Below are 23,536 nucleotides of genomic sequence, written 5' to 3'. Positions count from 1 at the left end.
AAGTTGGAAGAAACTGGGAGTTTGGATTGGTTTGGAGAGTATAGAAGGCATCAATTTTTTATTCCAGCTCTAAAATCAGAAGAAAGGAGAGGGAGAAGAGAAGACAGGAGGGTGTGGCATGTAATTGCCCTTTGTTTTCCCAGTGTGCTTGCAAGGTCTGGTGAGGAGAGACCATGATGAGGAAAGGGATAGCAGTGAGGAGCTGACATCCTCTGCAAAGGTGCTTGGCCTGGAATGTGGCAGGAATGTGACTGCAACTTTTAAGGCATACCATTCTTTCAGTACTTTTTTTCCTCCACGGATTTTTGCATATTTTATTTGCTGAAGATCTGTTTTTCAAAACATCATTTGATCAACTCCTTGCTTTCCAGCAAGCACGCTAGCATTTTTAAGATTTATTTAAATTAATTTTATCTGAACACTCTGGCTTCAGCACACTCTGCATCTGGGATAGCTTCCCAGGCAATTAAACTCGAGCAATTAAGCTGGTAAACAAGCGTGCGTTATGCTGTCTAATTCACGCTGTGCACTTCTGAGGACGAGGCCCACGCCACTGCGGGACGCATGGGATGTTGGAGCCGGTCAGCCAGGCCTTGCACAATCCCGGCGCTGTTTCTTACCGGCTGCCGTATGGCAATACCTGCGCCACAGCTGACAAACTCCATCAGCAAAGCGGAGCCGGAAAGCTTGCATAACCACAGCGCTGGTTTCAACAGCCAGCGAGGGAACGCGCGAGTGCTCGTAGCTGCCGCTTGAACTCCCGCAGCCCGGCCAGCGTCGGCAGGCAGGAGCAAGCCAGCACCAAGGACACTGCCTCAGCCTCCTCGCAGCCAGGCAGGGAGAGCGAGGGAAGGCTAAAGCTCGCAGCCCGGTTGCCAGGCGGCACGTGGGCCGATGCTGCGGGCTTCGGGGAGCCGGGGAGAGCGCTTCCAGCTCCGGGATGCTCTCAGCCAGGCTCTCCCGCAGGCACCGCCGCGCACGGCAGTATTTACAGGGCGACTCCCCGTCTCCCAGGCTGAGCGCGGAGGCAAAATTTATTGCCGTTATTCCGGGGGAAGAGTTCCGCTCTTGGGAGAGGAAACGGAGGAAGAAAACAGGAGGGCGAAGCAGCGGCGGGTCACAGAGGCATTGAAGGGGCTCCTTCAGCGGTTCTGTTTGTCGACAGCGTGGCAGCACCTTGTGCTTTTTGCGATGTTGCTCCTTTTCTTCAACATCACCGTTTAGTTTCACGCGTCAGCGCCATAACTCGCGGCCTTATCCCCTCACGAGGCACTGACGGCATCCCGGGCCAGCGACCCTTCCGCTCCCTTAGAGCCGCAGCGTTGCGCTGAGCGCCCCGCGGTCCCTGCGCTCGGTGCAGCCGCGCTCCCACCTCTTCCCCAAGCCGGCCGCTGCCCGGGGTCGGCTCCCAGCCCACTTCAGGAGGCGGCCCGCTTTGCGTCTTTTCAGCCTCAGGGCGGCAGAAGGCGGAGTGCCCCGTATTCCGTCCACGCCGCAGCGCTATCCGGCCCGGCTCAAACCCACGCTGCCTGCGGCGCTCCGCCGCCGTCCCCTCGCCTGACCTTCCCAACATGGCGGCGCGGCCGCCCCCTCCTCCCTCCGCGCGGCCGCCGCAAGGGGCCTCCTCGGCGCGGGGCGGCGGCACTGTCAGGCTGCGGGGCGGGCCCAGCCCGGCAGCGCGGCGGCGGCCGCGGGAGGAGCGGGGCTGGGTTGAGCTAGGCGGGGAGGGGAGGCCCGGCCCGGCCGGGCGCCGCGCACACTGACGGGCGCTCGGCTAGCAGACGGGCGAGGAGACGGCGCGGTCGGCCGGGAGTCTGCGTCGGATCGGGGAGGAGACGCGGGGCTGACCGGCGCCGCAAAGAGCCGGCCGCCCTCACACCTGTGCCGTGCGGAGGCACCGCGCGGCGAGTGGGTATCGCCGCCGCCGATCACCTGGGATCCCCGCCCCGCGCCACCTCCGCCTCCCTCCGTCCTCGCCGGGCCAGGGGAGGCGCCGCCGCTGCGAGCGTGCTGCTGCGGGCGGGCGGGCGGCAGGGCCGGGGCCCGCGGGCGAGGCAGGAGCTGCGGCGCCGCTGGGACTCGCCTTCTCCCGGCAGCCGGGGCGAGGCGGGCGGAGAGGCGGCCCCCGGCCGGCGGCGGTGCGGGGCGCTGGAGCCGCGGCAGGATGAACCCCAATGTCACCTACGCCAGTCGCAAGCGGCGGAAACCTGTGCAGAAAATGTAAGCGGCTCTTGGCGGGGATGGGGGTGGCTTCCTTGCTCCGTCCGTCCCGCCCGGGCACCGCGGCGTGGGGCTGCCCCGGCGCGGGTTCCCCCCGCCCTTCCCGGCGCCGGCTCGGCCGCGGAGTGCCTGTGCGGCTCCCGGCTGCGGGGCACGGCGGTGCGGGGTGGGCTGCAGGCCCGCCTTTCTCCGGCGCCCCGGGGGTTCCACGGGATTTATTTTATTTTTCTTGGATTTCTTGTGAAAATAAAGCTACATCGAGGTCCCCTCGCGGCTGGCGGGCGGAGCGCGGAGGTGGGAGCAGGGAGCGGCGGCTCGAGGCGGCTGACCTAGATCGGGAGGCACCTGAGGTGACAGCTCCCGGCGCGGGCGGCGCGGCCCCGCTCAGGTCGGGGGTGGGGGGGATCGGTCCGGTCCTCAGCCCGGGGCTGTCCTCGGTCCGCTGGGCCGGCTGCAGCCCCCACTGCTACATCAGGTGGTGGCGGTTGTTCCACTGCGGGTGCTGGGGATCGCTCCAAGAGGCCAAAAAACAAGTGTCTGTCGTGGTATTTTCAAACTTGGGCTGCAGCTTAGTGCCTGAGTGCTTTCGCGTTTTGCACTTGGCGGTAGGTTTGAGCCCTGGGCTTTGCGGGCTGCTCATCTCACTCGAGTGATTTTCAGGACGGCAGCTTAACCCACACTTTCAACTAGAAGTCAGTGTCAGTTGCAAGCAGTAGAGGAGCTGAGCTTCGGAGCTGCTAGCAAAACTAGCTGTGATGCAAAGCTCAAAAAATCCCAGTGTATTACCGAATACTCTTGTAATAGTACCATAATCACCTGAACTCCAAAAGCATTAAAAAGAATGATGAATATTTAATAAAATCCCAATGTAAGTGTATGTTCTCAGATTGACAGCAGACAACTGTGCTGGGGGGAGTGAAGTCAGCCTGGGTGCTCACTTCTGTACAGTTGGAGCTATGAGAATGAGTGCATGCACACAGCCAGTCTACAAATTAACACAAAATTCTAAACATACCCTTTTTTAAAAAAAGTTCTGGCTAGAAGATAGAGTCATTATGAGAAGAGCAGTGTTTGCTTTTTTCGATTACTCATTTCCAATCTATAATGTAGAAGCAGTGAATCAGTCTTCTCTACAGGTCTGGATTTTAACGAAGAAATTAGTGTTGTCTTTTTGTGAAGTAGAAATGCATTGGTAGTATTTGTCAACTGTTGGTTGCTGAGGGCAAGTAATTCTTGTAATTGCATAAGGGTGAGCTGTTCTGCCTTTTTGGTCGCATCGCTTAATGTCTGGCTGGCTATTACATTCTTGGTCTTGATTAGAGGATGTGAAACTTTCCTTTTTGTGTTACTGTTGTATCTACGTTACTAATCTCTTTCCGTAATCTATTTTCTTATATTTGGTGGCCATGCTTGTCATATTAGTTGAACTTGAAGCCTATTTTTGTTGCTAATGGAAACTATATCTATTTGGGATTCTGCCCTTTGATACCAAAGGGACAGATAGATGTCTCCTCCTTTGCATTTGCTTGCTCACCTATCAGAAAAGACATTACTATTAGCCAGTCTTGTTGGAGTTACCAGAAATTATTCAGAATTTATCTTGCACGTATTGCTTTTTCTTCTCCTACTAGTTGTGACTTTTGGTTGCTCATGCTGTTAGACCAACCTCGCAGAGCATTGTGGGTGGTGGGAAGGCTCTGATTTCTCACATAGCTAATTACAGAGCATTCACTGGCTAAAAAGTAGGGAGAGAGGTCATAAGTTCCTGTAAGTGACTGGGGGGAAGGTGGGGAGAATGGTTCCAGCACTGCTCCTTGCCCCACGGTTTGGCACTGCAGTGATTTGAGTCTGTTTGAAGTTGGTATTTTGTCCTCCAAGTAGAATTCAGAGCTCTTCAAAGAGAATTTTGAAATGAAAGAAGTGGTGCATTGCTGGGAGTAGCGCCTTTTGTGAAGCGGTTGCTTCTTTTTGATGTTTCATTTGTCATAGATGTAGCTGTGAAGGGAGCCTGGTCGTTGTTAGTCTGTAGCAGTGGGCAGCTAGCATGCAGCAGTGCTCATGGGTTAAAACAAATGAAGAACTACTTCCTGCTTCAGGTGCAAATAACTTTAAGTCATGGCAGTAACAGAGGCAATATAGGAAGCTCCCCCCTGCAGCCACCCTATCTTTATGGGCCATGTAAAGGACTGGACTCAACAGGGAATCGCCTGACAGAAACGTGTTGTTTTGATCCGGTAGGGAGTCACCATATCACAGCTGAAAAGAAAACGCAATAATGGGAAAACTTAAGCAGCAACTGTTCCTGCATTTCATCTTGTTATCTTGTCATCTGGAGGGGAAATAAAACAACAGCCTAATACACAATGTGCATTCCAGTGAAATGTAGCTTTCTTAGAACCTCGGAGCCTTCCGCAGATTTCTTCCCACGGGTGGTGGAGCTGTGCGGGTCCCCCTGGTGGCCGCTCTGCATGGCCCCTGCTCTGAATTTTTCTTTGACTGTTCTATTTCTGTTTTGTTTTTAAGGTTTTGTATGCCTTTTCTCTACTGATTATTAACTGAACTGCTGATTTTGCATGCTAGTAAGATAAAATGCATTGTTTTATTGAAGTGAAGTTTACTGGAGGTGGATCCTAACATTAAGTAAAGGATTTTATATAAGTGTTGTTTCACCTTGCTGTCTTTAGATTCCTATGCTTTTCTGCCTGCTAGCTCAGTCCTGCTGTGATTTGCTTTGTTGCTCTCTTTTTCAGTGTTTGGGTAGAAATTGTTTTGCATAACGGAATGAATGTAATAGACAAGGAATGGGGTGGAGGGATTTAAATGTTTCATACTGTGCAGACACACAAAGCGTAACAGCATGTTTCTTGAAAAAGCAGACTAAATAAGAAATGATACACTTTTGTTCCATGTTACCATGAATGTATTCATGATACTAAATATTCCAGAGAAAAACGTTTGGCTGGTTGATCCTTAATTAAAGGTACATATTAAGGCATAGTGATTTCAGAAAGCAGTGCAAATATATGTTTAACTTAAATAATAATAATAATAATAATAATAATAATAAAAACCCAAAAAACAAAAAAAACAGCAGCAGCAACAATAAACCTCACAACTATTTATTCTTTCAAGACAAACAAATAAGTGCCAAGAAGTGGAAGTTCATCAGTAAAGAAAAAAAAAACAAAACATTAAAAGCTTGCTTTGTTTAAAGCGCTCTTCACACATAGAGCAGCTTGCACCTTGTGTGAGAAATGGAAGCACTACAAAACTTTTGGCATAGTTAGAATAAACTTATTAGATTAGGTGATAACTGGTACACTTGTTGGTGTACCTGTATGCTACGTGTAAACTGTAAACTGCTACTTAAGATTCATTGCATTTAATGTTTCATTTTGTGTGGTTGATGGCTTTTTTTTCCTGTGTTTTTTTTTTTTTTTTTTTTTTTTTAAGGTTTTTTTTGGTAGTACTTGCAAAAGTATTCAGTTTGCAAGGAATAGCTGCAGCAACTGAAGATAATTAAATGTAGATACTATGGTTGGCAGCTAGGAACATGCTTTTTTATTATTCTGGATAGTCTGGCTTGTGGTCTTAGATAGCATTGAAGGGTGTTAAAACTGAGTGTAAAGATTTTGCTCTTGCCTCATGTTCTGGCTGTCCCCATCGCTCTGTCCTAGTCACTTGGACACTAAGCCAACCTGAGCAACTGAGTGACAGACTGCTTCTGGAGGACAAACGGTTGCACAGCATCAGATGAGCAGCACATGAGATTTTTAGTGAGAACATCTTTATCCCTTTGCTGCCAAAAACTTTGTTGGTTTCATTGTTTGCTGAAGGAACCACTGGAGAGTGCCTCTTGCCCTTCAAGATAGGTTGACAAAAGCTTTTGAGCAGAGAGATTGTTAGTCTGCATTGTATCTGTTTCTTCCAAAGGAATCAGCAGCTGAACGTTCCTAAATGGTGAAATTCACTGTGGCAGATAAGACTATTCATAGGAGTCTTTTTCAGTTGTTAAAATAGAGAATTTTGGAGGGTGTCACCTATATAGCACTTGTTCAGTAGTAACTGATGAGTTTCATATACCTGACCTATGTTTAATTGAATTGACATAAGAATAACATGTTAACACATGCTGTATTGAAGATGAAATGAAAAGTACACACAGCTGAAAAGATTAAATCTGTCAGAGAGGTTCTTCCTCTCTGTTCTCATGTTCTTCCTTGTGCCCTTTTTTTTTTTTTTTTCTAATCAGTAAAGTCATTCTGATGAACTCCTAAAGGTTTTCTTGTATGTTATGAGCAAAACATATCTGTGCTATATTTCATTTTCTCAAGGAACTGCTTCAATTTTCCTTTAAAATACAAATTAGCCTATAAATACTGAAACTTATTTTGGCCTTTTAATAATAAGATCCAGATACTCATGCACTTGTAGTGTTATTAATATCAATGAAGGCATGCATGGTAAGCATGTGCAATTGAAATTTCTGTTGTCTGTAGCAGGCTTCTGAAAACAGTAGTCAGTTAATGTTGTGGTAGTACCTCTTTTACAATGGCAAAACTAGAATTAGCAGTCCTTGCTTGTTTTGCAGCTGTTGGATGATAAGGATTGTACTTTACTTGAGAGATACTGAGTGTGTGGCAATCTCTGGCTTTTGATTGATTAGAGAGTTTGAATTTCCTGTAAGTAAGGTAAAAGGTGGTGCCCAGGAGGTCAGCTGAAAACCTGTTTTCTTCTGTAGTGTTTTTCTTTGTTGGGTTTTTTTTTTTTTTTTCCTTTTTCCCTTTTTTAATAATAAAAATAATCTTGACATAGCATTTAATTGTACTTGAAGGTAATTTTCTGCAATGCAGCTAAGGCAGCCCTGAGCATCAACAGTTTATGTAAGAGAATGGAAAATGGTTCAAGTTACTACTTATTTCCCCTTCATTTCCATCCTTATTTCTTTTGTCCCTGACAGTTCCATTTAAATCACGGATTTTTGTTGGGTCATAGTAGATAAAATTAGATAAAATCATGGTATGCTGAAAATACCGCCAACTTGATGTTTAGTAATGTTCTATGCTGCATTTGGGGAATCCTTATGCATTGGCTACTTGGAAGTAAAAACTTACATGAAAGTAATGCAATAACAATCACATCTAATGAGTAATTTGTCAAGGTAATTGCCCAGTTCCGTATTGTTTCAACATAACTTGTCAAATTGCTAATAGAAATTTTAAGCAAAGGGGAGGGCAGTTGTGAAAATAGAGAAGTCTGGTATTCAATGCTGCTCTAATTGGTGTGTCATGAGCTGTTTTCAAGGGGACCTCTGCTTTTTGGAACATGCTTTGATTTGGTAATAGTGAGCTGTTCAGTGACAGGTATACAGCTTTTACTTGCTTAAAGTTTGAAATTTATTGGTTTTTTTTTTTTTTTTTGCCTTCATTGAAGGCTGTTCTATAGACAAGTATTTGAGGCAAATTTAAATGTTACTGATGACATTTGGTGATCTTGAGCTTTATTTATTTTGTTAGAGTTATATTTAAATTGTGTTAATCATATACAAGTGAGTGTCTTGCCTGGATAATACTTGAGAAATGATGCACCTTGCAGAGCCACCTTTGTCATATCATACTCAAGTGAAACATCATTAGCTAAGAGTTGGTATATAGAATGAGTTCAGTGATATTAGCAAGGAAGATTTTACATGCTGACTGAGTTGTATCTTTTCTTGTGCAGTTCTGAGTGCCTTGTTGTCTAGCAAGTTACTTAACCATTTATTATTTCTAATTTACAATAACCTGTTTCAAACCTTGATGAAGAATTAAAGATATTTGTGAAAAAATGTAATTCAAGTAGAAAAAAACCAAAACAACAACAACCTGAGTGTACTGTCAAATAATTTGTACACTAATAAGTTGAATTATTCATAATTTGAAAGAAATCAAGGCATTTGAATGTGCGTGTAGGAAGGTTTTTACAAGTGCTATATCTGAGTTTGCAAACATCCATTACGTGTTCAGATAGCTATGGCAGATCTTACTGCTTTGTTTAACAGTGAATGTGTTGGGGAGGAAAGTGAAATGATCTTAGATAGAATTCTACTTTTTTCCATGAGGAACAGAAGTCACTTAGGAAAAACATTTTGCATGTTAAAGTTTAAAAGGTTGTAATGTTAGACAAATATTTGCCTTCATTTTGGGAAAGAACTTTTGTTTATTTTTATTTTTATTTTTGCCACAGAGTAAAGCCATCTCCAGCCGAAGGAGTCAAATCCAATCCCTCCAAGAGGCACAGGGACCGTTTGAATGCGGAGTTGGATCGCTTGGCAAGCCTTCTGCCTTTCCCTCAAGATGTTATCGCCAAATTGGATAAGTTGTCTGTGCTTAGGCTCAGCGTCAGTTACTTGCGAGCCAAGAGTTTTTTTGAAGGTAACAGTTGGGAATTCATTTGGTTTAGGAATGCCTGCACAATGCTGCTTGTACTGCAGGTTGTGTTCGCTATTGAAGTACTTAAAATCATTAATTTTTTTTCTATTTTAGTGGAGCATACAATTGTATGGATATGTACAGTATGACTGTACAAAGTAGGCTTTCCGCTTTCTTGAAAACCAAACGTAAATACTTGCATTTCATCAGTCTTTCAAAAGTTTGCATTTGGAGGCAGTGTAGCCCTTAATAAGTCTTTCAGTCCTTTTCTTAAACTTTGAAAAATTAGAAGCTGGGATTTATCATTTACCCCTCCGAAAATAGCCCTTATAAAGCCATTAAAATTGAGTAAATATCATGAGTTCCAATCTGCTGCATGTTTTGCTTAATGGTGCATCAAAAAGATTTCATATTATATGCAATAACAACTAATGCCTCTTCCCATAGTTATTCTGAAGGTGACTTCTAAAGAAAGTGGCAAAGTCTTTCCTGTGTTCAAGCTGTGATTAAAGCAGAGCACGAGGCATTAAGACGACACCTAAGGTTCTCCAGTTGTGTGGGCAGTGTCTACTGACCATAGCCCAGGATTGCGTAGTGCAGCAGTGCTCAGGGCAGTAATCAGGCCATGTGCATGTTCTCCTGTTCTGCCTCAGAGGCAGTAGATGAGTGCTACCCCCCTCTATCATTATCTGAGTTCTTCTGTAGGGTGAAAAGGGATGGTTGGCTGCATTGGGTGCTTGCTGGTTTCTTCAAAGGCAGGATTTAGTCCTTGTCTTTGCTGGAGTAAAACAGGGAGCTGGTATTTAAAAAAAAATTTCCTTTTTGTAATCAGAAATTTTATGATACTATATTGAAGATGGATCTACACTGATACCTGCAAATACGAAGGACCTTTTTTTTGTAAAAAATAACCTCTGTCCTTATTGGTTGAGGATTTGGTATTTCAGTGTCTTGGTAGTGATTCCATACCATGCATAAGAGGACTGAAGAAAGCTAGCTTGCCTACAATAGTTTCACTTTTTACTGCAGGACTACAAAATTCTTTTTCTCATTTATTTTGACTAAAGGCTTCAGTTTGGTAGTGCTTGTAAACTGTTATCCAGTATTTTATTGCTTGATGAATACGTGCAAGTGTCTTGATTCCTGGGCACATTCAGGATGGTTCTTACTATGGGATCTCCTCAAGGTTTGAGTTTATGAAATATTTTATGATAGCAAATATCCTTATTTAAAAAAAAATATTGCTGGAAATAAGTTTTCTGTTGGCATGTCAGTTTCATCAAAGTCTTGGTGAGATGTAATTTCATGTTGATTGCAGTAGAACAAATTATTCATCTTGTTTGGTGTTCTTTTTCTGAATTGAAAAGGAAGTTTCAATTCTAATAATGCACTTGAATTTTTCTTGAAGAAAAGTTACATATTCTGAAATGAATAGAAGATTGTAGACTTTTTGCCTCACTTGGGCTGGATTGATAATCTCACTTTCTCATGCAGTGGAAATGTTTGATTTTTGTTTTGTCGTATTCTGTTAATTTGCACTTGGAGGTCCTGGAATAAAGGGGCTAATACTATAATTTCTGTTTAGGAAAATAATAATTGCATTACTAGTTTTGTGCTGTTAAAAAACATTCAAAAACCTATAATCTCATCACACCAAACTTTATATCCATTGTTTGTTTCTAATTTGAATCTTAAATCAGCTTTCAGATGCTTAAAACAGTGATAAATTAGATGTGTGATAGCAGGAGATAAATCGTATATGCATCTCAAGTTGCAGTTTTAACTACTATGGATGCAAAGTTGAAGCAAATTAAACTGTGTTGCGGCTCTGTTCAGATGGAGACCACTTCATATGGACACATGCAACTGCTAAGAATATGCTGGACCATAGCTGTGTTGTGCAGGTTATTCATGTCATAATGAATCAAACAGCAGAATTTTTACTTTCCTTATAGTAAGCGTGGAATGAGTGTGTATACTAGATGCATTCTAGCACTTAGTATAAAATAAAATAAAAAAAAAAAGCTGAGTCTGAAAAGAAAAATAAGTTTTATGTTGATTATCTTGTTATGTAGTTCAAAATGTCTGATGCATGAAGCAAATTTATTTATATGGTCAGATATAATAGCTTCTGTGATGTTATCTTGTCTTTTTTTTTTTTCTTGGAAAAAGACTTCTTGCTATTTCTTTACAGATAAGATTACAAATTAGATCATTAATCAGTATCAATCTGAAAGCGTTTAAAGGCTAACATTGATTAAAGATAAACATCAGGAAGCAATCTGAAACAATGACTAATTCACTATTGCGAATAGGAGGAAAATCTTTTTTCCTATTTTAGAGTACTCAAGTAGCACAAAATCTATTTCAGTTGAAATTGACCTTCCAGAAGAGAAAGAAGCATTTTAAAGTATGTAATTAAGAACAACAATAACAAATCCATCCACTTCCCTAAGATAATTGTTTTAATGATCTACCTGTCCAGTGCTTCTCACAGAACTGATTTTTGAAGGATTATTTTGTGCTGCTTAAAAAATAAGTGAGGAGAGCCCTATAGAATAACTGATGAGTGCATGAGTGAGCGTTGATTGTCACCTTGAGTGCCCGTTCTGAGCCAGCAGGTCTCCGTTATTAACATAGCATGCTGAAGTGAGGGGAAACGCTAAATGAATAACAGGATGCAAAGGGGGGTGTGTAAATTCCTGCGGAAAGTAAAATATAAATGCATAATCATATGATCTTGCTTGAAAGGAAACCCAGGTTTTTGCTGTAACAATGGATATTTTTTTCAAAGAAAACACTTGCATTTTTCCAAGTTTAAATAATCCAGAGTGGATGTCTGTCTTGATAAGGTAGAAGTTTGGGAGGAGATGAAAAAAGGAATTGTTTTACGAAAGACATCTCAAGAAGTTGTGTCAATTTGAATAAATGTGCTTCACTTAGATGTCTATGAAATCCTTAGTTCTTACTTTAAAAGCTAAGTGTAAAAGACAAAAAATCTTTCCTTCCCAGGTCTTTAAGACAGTTCAAAATAGTCTCCGAAGTTAAAGCCAGATGAGTTTTTCTGTGTTGTCAAGATTGAAATGTAGTAAGCTTCAGCGCGCTTAACATATTCCAGATTCTAGAACACTGATGTACATTTTTTTTTTTCCATAACCTTTAAACATCTTCTGTTAGTAACTGATGATATTCTGCTAAGCAGTTGCATTTGGTTGTTGTAGTTTGTCGTTCAGTTATTCAATGGCTGCTGTTAAGCCATCCTTATATATGCTGCCCGTCAGCAACAGCAGCTCAGTGATGCAGAAGCTGTTTGTGTGGTCGGGTCACTCTCAAGTTAACGTAGTGGTAGATGACTCCCCCTGCCCATGTCAGGCACTCTGACTGTATGCTGGAATTTGAACATTACGTTATGTAGTCAAGAAAGAGATTTTGGTAGGTGCTGAAAGTAACTGTAGAATGACTTGGGTTGGAAGGCAACGTAGTCCCAAGCACCCTGCCATGGGCGGGACTGCCAACCACAAGATCAAACTGCCCAGGGCACAATCCAATCTGGCCTAGAACACCTCCAGGGATGGGGCATCCACACCTTCTCTGGGCAACCTGTGCCAGGGCCTCGCCACTCTCTCTGAGCACTGAATTGTCTCCTAACATCTAGCTAAACTCTTCTCCCTTCTACTTTTCCCCTTGTCCTGTTGCAATCAGACAGTGTAAAAAGTCAGTCCCCTCCTTCTTACAAGCTCTCTTCAAATACTTGAATGCCATAATGAGGTCTCCCCAGAACCTTCAGGCTGAACAAGCCTAGCTCCCTCATCCTTTCTTCATAGGAGAGATGCTTCAGCCCTCTGATCATCTTTGCAGCCTTCCTCTGGACCCTCTCCAACAGCTCTGGATATCTTTCTTGGGCTGTGAGTCCCAGACCTGTACACAGTACTCCAGGTGGGACCTCATAAGTGCAGAGAAGAGGGGAACGATCACCTCCCTCTCCATGGTGGCCATTGTTCTTTTGATGCAGCCCAGGATACTGTTGGCCTTCTGGGCTGCAAGAGCACACTGCTGGCTCACGTCCACCTTCTAATTCACAAGGACATCCAAATCCTTCTCTGCAGAGCTTTCACCAGAACTTTCAATGAGTTCTTTTTCCAGACTGAACATATACAAAATAATGACTCTCAAGTCTGCTTCGTCGTGAAATCTGAAGGTCTCATCTGGTCAGTCAAAGCTAAGAAGTTATTTGGGACAGTGTTGCTTTTCAGCTGTGTGATGCTACCTGCATATAGTAGATAGATTAGCAGTCCTGAAAGTCAAGCAGGTTAGCTTAAATCACTGCTGGAGTATTTATTTTGTGTGTAAGATACTTTCTGAAAGTGGCTTAAGGCAAGCTTGTTATTTTTAAGAGACTGGGATAAATCAGGCAGGTGTTTGCTGACTGTCAGTAAAGAATGACTTTGTATTTGTCCTTGTATTACTTCAGTCTGTTTTGATGCTAAGTGCCAGTACGTTTGTGCATTCAGCAGTGAAAAATGTATAGAAGTGAAAAATGGGAGAAGTGCAAGTTCAGCATCTGGGGCACAACTGGACAATCATTTAACCTGTGTTCTTTGTGCCTGCTAAAATGAAAAAAAAACCTTTTACCTTTAGCTTTGGTCCCTATAATGTTGTCAATTTGTCATATAGTATCTTACTGCAGCAAGAAAGAGCACTTAAAATGAGTCTTTAGTCAAAGAGATAAGGAATAATTAAGAATGAAACTAGAGTTAGCATTTGCTCTCTTTTATTTATATTTTGGGGAATGATTTTTTTTAAGGTATACCGAGAATCAAGGAGAGAAACTGAAGTGAAGAAGCTGTGCTATGTATGTGTATCGATACATTAGAAACAAAATTTAACATGTTGCTTATTAATTATTCTTTCATCCATTTCAGTAAGAATTCCTGTGGTTTAAAGTATGTGGCTTTTTTCTCTTGCTTACTGGATAGTATTCTGCAATTACAGAAGAAAGTTTCTGTTCAAAATTAGTTCAGGATTGGTTTCTTATGTTGTATGCAAGTGATTCTGGCAAACACAGCAATAACAAAATACTTAAGAACTTTTTCCAGTAAGTTTGCATTGCCTAATTTTCCTTTGTGATATAATTAACACATATTCTTTGGTTTAACATAGCTTAAATTTGCAATGCACCCATTGTCATCACATAAAATATATTGTTTGATATAATGTATTTTTCCTGTAATGCCTGCTGGTCTATCACACTGCACATTCGAGAGAACAGACTACATGAGGTTCCCGCTTTGAAGAGTATGGCTTAAAATGTATAGTTAAAATGTACAGATGATAAAGGCAGATAATATGGAAGACAACTTATTCTTTCTCATTGAGAATAGTTGTGGTATATCTACAACCTCGCAGGTATAGATGACCTATTCACCAAGTGCCGTATTATTCTCTCAAACAGAAACCTCAAATTACAAAACTACAGATTAAAACTCAACCTCCCAAGGCCAGGATACTGCATCAGGTTTATCCAGACTTGCTTTCATTTCAGACAATTATATTTACTCGTTTGTGTAATGCAGCTTTCTTCATGTATTTATGAAAGGGCAGCTTCCCTTCCATGTTTTACATCTTATTTGTAAGTTGGAGGAACAAAGAAAAAGGGGGAGAAGAATGTGTTTTTTTTTTTTTTTCTTGTACAGTTCTCCTACCCTGCCCCCATCCAAAATTATTACATAATGTGTACTTTGAGACTGTGTGGGTATTTCAGGGTGAGACTACCATATTATTCAAGTTATTTTCTCTACCCAGCTGCTGTGCTTGTCTTTTGTATTCCTGTTCCTTGCCCTACCCCAATCCAGTTGTACTAAGCATTTATGGCTTGTCTGCTACTAGCTATTTTAGCCTGTATTTTACATAACAGAACATAAGTAGGGATTTAGGCTTTGAAGTCCTAAATTCTGATCCTCACAAACAATGATTAAAGCCATGTAGCTGTGACATCACCTTCAATCTCACTATGTGTATGTTTTCATTGTTACGTGCTGGTTCTTACCTTGATCAGAAATGTTCTAGGAGTGCTGTGTCGCTGGGCAGGGAACGCAGCTGGGCAGCCCTGTTCTGCAGTGCATACAGCTGACATTCAGTACGTCCCATAAAGAATATATAAAATGACAAATTCTTTTCTTATCAGACAGTAAGATCTTGCCATGTGAGCATATCTGTGGAAAAAAAAGGGAAATTGGTTGCTAACAGTGATAGTAAACTTATTCTTCAGCTGTGTTTTTTTATTTTCTGCAACTGTTGGGACTGAATTATTTGAGTGGCTACTGTTAATCATTGTTAGAACTGCCATTGAAGGGAAGGAAAGTACAAGGTTATCTCTTCATCTCTATTCTATATATATTTCTTAATCAAAACCATATGGGAAATCAGTTTAGGAGCCTCTTATGTTCCACGAAACTGTTGTTACATTTCTTGAAAACCCAGTCCCAGGATGAATAGTATTTAGGCTGCCTTTGTAGCCCTTGTTAGTAGAGAGGTCAGTTTTAAATATAATTATGTATGCTTTGCTGTGAATGTTGCAGTGAATATTCTGCCTTGTTTATATTTAAGGCTCTGATCTTGCAAATTATTCAGTGCGAAACAGATAGATGTTCTTGAGATTGACATTATTATGGTTAGAATAATATTCAAAACCAGAACAAGTAACAAGGTAAAATGTATGTCCTCAGGAAGTATTGCAACTTTTCTGACACCATATATTCCAAATCCTATGATTTTTTTTATTTTTTTTTGCTGCTATCTTTATTGTTAAACTGTAAATCTGAAGATGATGAAATTTGGAGCTTTTGATTTTAAGCAAACTATGGTAACGGATGAACCCTCCTCCAAATACAGTTGATCAGAGAAGCATAATTAGAGATAGAATCAGGCTTACAACATCTGTGTTCCATGGGCTTCATTAGAATTTGTGCAAGTACAATTTGCTTGAATGTGACTTAAAAAAATAATAATAATAAACCCGACATATTTTGGTAATTTTAACTTTAGTATCAATGCTCCTTAAAGTGTACCAATAATCTGTGAAACAGCTTTAATGGGATATGTGCCTTTATAACTCTTCCTCCTGCATGTACTCGTTGATAGGAGAAATGCTGTAGCTTTTAATGTTTGACTTTTATATGTGTTCTAATAAGGAAGTAAGACTTGCTTGTTTGAGTGAGCTCTGTAGATGTTAACTGTTCTAGCTAGTTATGAGATTGTTAATGTAACTAAGAATTTTTTTGCTAATTTTTCTTAAGTATACAAAGTTTGTGCTCAATGAGTGCTTTGATAGAGAAGTTAATAGTTAATGAATGATTGCTTTGTGAATTGTTTCAGAAATCTAACTACATAACTAGAGGTTGGTTCTAGTTACCATAGCTCTGTTGTTGTAATTGATTCATTTATAAATTCTTTTTAAGAGAATACGAAGCAAGCAAAATAGCCAATTTCAAGTGCTCTTCAGAGCTTCAGATAATGTGTTGACAAAAGTTTTCTGGGGAAAACCTCGGGTACTTCCTATACTACAGTGTGATGATAACTTGTTAAAGTGTATCTTTTAACAAGACATAATCATTAACGATTAAACTGACTGTAGTTACTCTAGAAACTTAAATGAAGTAAATTGTAAGACCAAGAACATTTATCTGAAAGTACTTTAAGAGCTTGTAGTTTTGCTGTTTGCCAGCTGTGAATGTTAAAGTAGGGTACACACATATAGGAATTAGTTGCCTTTGGTGATGCATGCTGAACTCTGCTTTTAATTGTACAATGAGATGCACATTTTTTTCCTCTGAATAATTGCATCTTAAAATTCAACCCATGTGACATTTGAGTTATTCTGTATTGCACACTTTATGCGTGGCAGCATATAATGTCTAATAAGCTAAAAGATGTACATACATGGGCCCTCAAGACAAATTGTAGTTGATTGCATAAAGTAGGAATTTACTGGAGCAAGTCCATAGTCTGCCTAGTCAAATATTTTGACTCTGGCATCAGACTCCATTGTTTTGTGTTCAGCACACAATTTCTGTGGACCAGCACAAGGTACTAGCTTTTCTACTGAAGCATCAAGTCTTAGTGTGTTCATTTTGATTCTTGATGTCTGCATTTGAGTTGCAATTGAAGGATGTTGTCTTTTATTGATCGTGAATGTACAGTGTAAATATTTGTTTATACTTGAAGGAAAAGATAATGGTATCTCCCTATCTTCTTCTTGCTGTTCCATCTGTTGTTCGTGCACTTTTATCAGACAGTGATAAGAAATGTATCCAGACCACTGAGACTGAAGTTTTTTTTAATTCTTGACCTATTTAGTTGGGAAACTTTGTAGACAGATGGAACCTGTGTGTGTGTGTATGTATATATAGCTGCTGATGCTTAAAAAGGTGAACAATGCAAATATTAATTTGTGGTCAGTATTCTAAACAGGTGGCATAAACATTAAAGTGTTATGCCTAGTGATGTGAAAGGAAAAAAATTGCTCCATTGTGCAACACACCAGAGTTTGCAGGTAGAATGCAATGATTGTGCCCTTCTGTGGGAAGCCCTTGATCCCTAAGATCTTTAGTGTTGTCTCTCATTGTTTTCTTATTACCCAGCTGATGCGTTATGGTTAGGATAAATGGACTTCAAGGGTTGTGTGCATGCAGCAGCATGGTGTCCATTTGTGGTGCTTCTCAGGGTTCACTATTTCACTGTGGGATGGAACAGACGCTATACAGCTCACGTGATGCCAAACAGGAGGCAGTGGGCCATGGGTTAGAGAGCAGAGTTGCTCTTTGCAGCCCTTAGCAAATCAGAGAGGCAGGCTGACAGGAATCTGAGCTTCAACAAAGGTGTGCTCAGTCCTGCATCTTGAGATTAACCTCGTGCAACAGTATGGGTTTAGGACTGTCCAGCTAGAAAGAAGCTTTGCAGAATACGAGTTCTGGTGGGCAGCAGTTTGAACAGGTGTTGGCAATGTATATGTTACCTTGTAGTGAAGAAGGTCAACTGTATACTGAGCTATGTTAGCAAGAGAGTGGCCAGCAGATCCAGCAAAATGTTTTGTGCCCTTTTTTTGCAACTTTAGACATCATGTGATGTACTGGGTACAGTCTTGAACTTCCTAGAATAAGGTGCATTGATTGGAGCAAGCCCAATGGATTACAATCTATATAGTTAAGGAGCTGAAATACCTTGTGTGTGGAAAGGCTGAAAGATCTAGGTTTGCTCAGTCTTTGGAAGAGAAAGCTAGTTGGAGATCTTATTGTCATTGTAAGCTAACTACTTAATGGGTGTGTATAGCGGAAGCAGATTCTTATCAGAAATGTACAGTAACAGGACAAAAGGTAACAGTTACAGGTTACAACATGAGAAGTTCACATATGGGAAGCTGTAGCTAGAGATATTAGGGAAATAATGTTCAACATGAAGGTAATTGGACATGGGAATTAATTGCCCTTGGAGACATGAAAATTTCATCTTTAACAGGTCCACTGACTTTGATGGTGAAGTAAGCTGAGAATGCTTGTATCACAAGCAGAAGATTGTTTTGAGCTGGAAGGGAAGCAAACTTCCAGAAGTTCACTTGATTTCTCTGTCATGCTTCAGGCATTCCAGAAGGACTTGTGTTAGATTTTGTTAGATTTTGAGTTGGTGTTAAAGGATGTCATCTCATTTGGTTGAATGTATGTTTTTGCCTCAATATAAATAAAGAGGTATTTCTGTTAGAAATTGCTTAATTGTTACTGCCCATATAAAGCAAGGGCTGATCTTGAATAGTGTAGTAAAGCAACGTTCCAAACTCAACTCCACACCCTTTTAATACAGTCATTGCAAAACTTAACATCATATTTTCTTGTAGAATAATTGAGCTATTTGATTACATAGTATGATATGAAATGTAATTGACCATATCTTTTTATTCAGTTGAAAGCATACAGGAATTCCCCAGGCAAAGTTCTATGAGATTTCGATTGAGCCATCAATTGGATGAAGCCAAAACAAAGGCTTCCATATTCACTACTTAGATCATTATTATTATTATTATTATTATTTTAAATAAGTTAAACGCTGTGTGCTAGATCCAAGCTCCAAAAAAGGGATTATTAGTGCACAAAACTAAGAAAGCAGATACTTCAAAAAGACTTACTTAGCTGAGTTCAGTCATTTGTTTCAGAATTTGGAATTTAATTAAAAATACATAAATCTGTTTTGCTAATTGTCATTTTCTACTTAAGTGATAAATGAAAAGTATAATGAATCATTATTTTTAAACAAAGGAAAATATCTGATTAGCTTTAGGGATACAAGCTTTTTTCCAAAGCATGGGGGGGAAGAGTGAGAGGGGAAATAAACTGTTTTAAAATTTAGAGGTGAAAAAATACAAAGATGTGATGGACAGGTACTTTTGTGCATTCTTGCTCATTTTTCCTTTGATCTAATTCCTGAAGGAAGTAAATCATTGCTTTGTCTTTGATTCTACATCTCTCACATCTGATAATTTAGCAAGCTTTTTTTCCTTTCTTTTCCCTTTCTGTGCCTAAAGTAGCGTCATGTGAATAAGCCTAATGGTACACTGCAATTTGCAAGCATACATCTCCATTTGTTGTGTGTGTTGTTTTTATTTTTCCTGTATGACCAAGGAAGATATACCCAGACAAGTAATTGAATGGGAAGTACATCAGAGGAAATGTGTCAGTCTGGTTATGGTTTGGATGATTCAGCAGGTGACTCCTTGACTCCTCTTTGTGATAGGAACGGAACAAGAGTTCACTGCCTCCAAGTGTTGAAAACCACAAGCAGCGCATGGTTTGGTGTGTGGTTGTTAAACTTCAAAGCCCAAGTGAGAGTTGATGTATTTGAATAACTGCTTATTTCCCGCAATTTACTTTTCTGTTTTAAACTAATTGATAAAAGCAAAAGAAAGTAGTTTTATTCCACATAGATGTTTTTTAATAAATAAATAGAAACTCTGAACCAAATTTCTGACATCAGGTGACCAGTTGCAGTTGGCTAGCCATAAAAGCACTGTGTGCTAATTGCTGTTCTGCTACTTCATAAGAACGTTATTTGTAGCCATTTTGAGAGTTGTTTTTTCTCAGCTATTTCATTTGCTCAGGCTCTAATTTAAGTGGAGGAAAACGAGCGCTGATGCATTAGTGGCTTAGAAATTGCTTGACAGGATTTATCAATGACCACCTTGGACAAGGACCGTAACAACTTAGGCTATGCTATAGGATAAGAAATATTTATCTGCCTTCTTGCTGCTCCTCAAAGATGGCTGCTTGCCTATTCACTCCCAGTAAATCTCATTCTGTCTCCCAGTTTGGGAGTACAGTGAAAGTATTCTAAACAAGAAGCAAGCATGTGTTTGTAGGCTTTTAAAGGGATGAGATTGTACTACATAGTGTTGTGATGGCTTCAGATTTTATTACTTTTTTTTCCTCAAGTCAGGATCTATGGCTACCGATGCCAACTCCACAGATGAAATAACTTTGAAGCATCTCACATACCAATGTGGAAACATCTGCTCTAGTTACTGCAAGTGTTTGTGTGAACAAAGACTAACTGTTCCAAAAGCAATCACTGAATTCTCATTTTTGGAGGTAGATGCTTATTGACTTAGCATGATGTTTCTGGAGTGATTAATTAGCATGCTGTGAACTAAGTTCAGCATCACTCAGTCACTTAAGAAAAAATATATTCAACTTAGTTGTTGATTTTCCTTCTAGCTAAGAAAACATAGCAGTGTGCTAAGTACTACTTTGTGGCATCTGAAGATATGTCCTCCTTTTGTAAGGGACTGCATAAACACTTAACTTTCCACGCTGAGTAATATTGTTACTCGTTCTTATAAAAAGCAATATAAATAAAGCAATAAAGTTTTGTTTTTTTTTTTTTAAATAATGAATTTTAGCCATCCCATGTAGCAGAGCTTGAGATGGTTGTAGTCTGATCAAGTTGTGAGCAATTTGGTTGCATATAATAGCTTTTCAGATCTTTGACATACGGTGGTTTTAAATTTTATTTTTCATTTCATAACAATCTTAAGAAAAACAGTTCAGGGCTTGTTAAGCTGCATTTTGGGAATGATGGAGAAAAAAATGTACTATAAAAGTTGAGGAAAATTATAGACAGGTTAAATTTCGAGTTCTTAGGTTTTAAGTTTTTAAAACAGTTTTTTATATCTTTATAGCATTAGGAAAATATTCTAGATTCTAGTGTCTTCATTATGTAAAGGGCTTTTAAAACTTATCTCCTCATCTCTAAAACTCGAGCCATGTTTAAGAATGCAAAGCTACTATTGTAGCTTTTAAAAAAAAAAACCACTTACTGTGAGTGTATTATTGTAGGGAGAATAATCCAATTACTCTACCAGTTACATTTTGGAAAGCATTTTGCTCTGTGGACACAGCAGGCATTTTTGTATAAGTCAGCTGGATTGATTAACATCATATGCTCTATAATATAAGAAAGACTCTCTTGATTCACTGTCCTTCTTTTGATATTTTAATTAGAGGAATAGGATATAATGTAGGGTGTTGAAAATAAATTAGTTATAAAAATAAGGGGAAAAAGTCATCACTGTTGCTTATAACTTTCCAGTTGCATTTAGTCTGGCATGCATACTTTGAAGATATTTTAAAGACAACACTTAAACATTGAACTTGCTTCAAATCTGAAGAGTAAAATAGGTATTTGCTTCTCTCAAACCATAGCAGAAGGAAGAAAAAGGTCATTAGTCAGTTTCAGTCAATAAGGTGATTCTGTTACTATTTTAACCTTTGGTACTAGTGATACAAGAAGAAATGTTGATTGAGAACTGGAAAAAGAAAGCTGTGGCTGACTACTCAGACTTTTCAGTACAATGTTATGCAAGGTGGTTTCCTTCTCAGACATTTCTGCTTCCCACAGTAGTGGGAGCATGCTAAAGGAAAAAACAACAAACCTTTTGTTTTGCTGTACAGGCCAACTAACGGTTAACTTTCCTAAATAATAAAAAGTGTTGTTTTTTTTTTTTTTTCTAATTTTCAAAAGATTAAAAAATACTTGGGAGAACACAAGTGTATTTATGTGTGTGCAAATAGATTATCCTTCACCAAATAGATTTGTGCTGCCTGTTCATAAAACGTGACCAGGTATGTGTTCAGAATCAAAAGTTGGGGCACTGTTTCAAGAAGTACTGAGCGTGTGATGCGGCAGGTAGCAGGGCTGAAGAGTCCCTTGCATGATGAAATGTGTTTCTTTTCTGGAGCAGGTGGGCTCAAATGACTCTGCCTTGTTTATATATGAAGGTGTGGTCAAATTTCTAACACCACTCTGAGTTTTGACTGTATCCTGGGATATTGTGCCTGTGCTACAATTATCTATAACCTACTCATCTCTTTTGGTCATTTACTCCTCACTTCTGTCCCTAGTAGCCCAAACCCTGTTTCAGATTTTTCTTTGTGCTGGCAGATGACTTAGGTATAATTCGGAAAATTGGGTTCAATGGCATTGTTTCATCAAATTAATGTACAAAGCACTTTAATTCATTATCATTGTTACTAGCTAGAATCTTCAGTGCTGACAAAGACATCTGAAAGACCATTACCTTTTAGATATAGGGTTTTTAAAAATTAAGACAGCATGAAAACTATCTGGAGTGCAAGAATGGGAACAGATTATCCAATGTCTGCTGCTTGCCTATTTTTTGCTGCTTTCTGTCTGAATTTTGGTACCTGACAGTTAGCAACCAGTCTGGTGAGAAAGGACTGAGACCCTGTGTCTCTTTTAACCTTTTATCTTATTTACCTTACTTTCCCAGTTTAAACTTGTAAGTGTCCTAGGCAGGAATGTAGCCACAGTTTATTTTTGCCTCTTCTCTCCCAGTGAGCGTATAGATATGTTTAAGTGTCAGCAGTGGAAATGAATGGGGAGGGAAATAAGGTGGAAGAGGGCAAATTCAAATGATATACTAGTTGATATTTTCAATAAAAGTATAGTTAGGTTGAATTGTTCAGTAATCATTACTACTTTAAACTCATCTCAGAACAACAAGGCCTTTGCAGTCTTTCAGTGCTGTTCAAAATCATGTGCTACTGAAAACTGCACTGAGGTCTTCTCTATGTGAGATCATTTTGGAGAAAGATCTGTCTCCCTTTAATTTGGTAATGGCCCCCAAGCCTACAATTGCTGTCTTTCATAAAGTAGGTCATGTTTCTTTCAGGATGAAAATAAAACATGAGAATTTACGCTCCATATAAATATTTCCATACTTGAAGAATGTCTCAAGTATTCAGAAGATTCTTTGGCTGCATTAGCCAACTCCATGTCCACAGCCTTCATATTATTCTACTATTATAATATTTTATATATTATAATATAATATATATATATTATAATTATAATATATATTATACTATTATATATTATTAAACTTCATATTAGAGCCATATTGATCTAAACAGTTCAAGAGAATTTCAGAGGAATTGCCTCAATAATTTTTCTTTTCCCCAAACTATGCCTTCTACCAGTGTGCTTTATGACCTGCCCAGCAGACAGGTCTTCATCTTTTCCTAGAGGGAATTCCAGTCTCTACAGTGCTGTTTACTGTCTTCTTATGTCATGGCCAGAGTTTCTCCTTTCTGTTTAGTTCCATCAGAGAAAGAAGTCTGTAGATGGCATGAGGACCTCTCTGAAGATTCATCAAGAATTTGTACTCCAAGTTTGAGACTTAAAATGGAGACTGTACCACAGGGTGCTTGTGGGCAAGCTACAGGCCTATCGATATGTAGAAGGTTCTCTGGAAAGATAAGTAGTCAAGCTTATCACTTTCAATGTCACCACTGTGAAATGATCCAGGAGAATTACATCTCCCTTAATTAGAAACTTAATGCCTA

General features: G+C 40.0%; 1 protein-coding gene across 1 annotated transcript in view; it reads left to right on the top strand.

Annotated features, from left to right (window-relative positions):
• Positions 1 to 2,164: 2,164 nt before the first annotated feature.
• AHR (aryl hydrocarbon receptor) overlaps positions 2,165 to 23,536 on the top strand; it is a gene marked incomplete at both ends in the record, with an annotated part of 58,521 nt that continues 37,149 nt past the window's right edge. The window contains 2 exons of the mRNA XM_079538523.1: positions 2,165 to 2,220; positions 8,446 to 8,633. Of these exons, the coding sequence (XP_079394649.1) occupies positions 2,165 to 2,220; positions 8,446 to 8,633 (244 nt within the window). The remainder of the gene's footprint in view (positions 2,221 to 8,445; positions 8,634 to 23,536) is intronic.

The sequence above is a fragment of the Tetrao urogallus genome (genome assembly GCF_951394365.1).
Source record: "Tetrao urogallus genome assembly, chromosome: 7".
Taxonomy (NCBI): domain Eukaryota; kingdom Metazoa; phylum Chordata; class Aves; order Galliformes; family Phasianidae; genus Tetrao; species Tetrao urogallus.
Note: the sequence above shows the minus strand (reverse complement) of the source record. Positions and strands in the feature narration are given on the sequence as shown.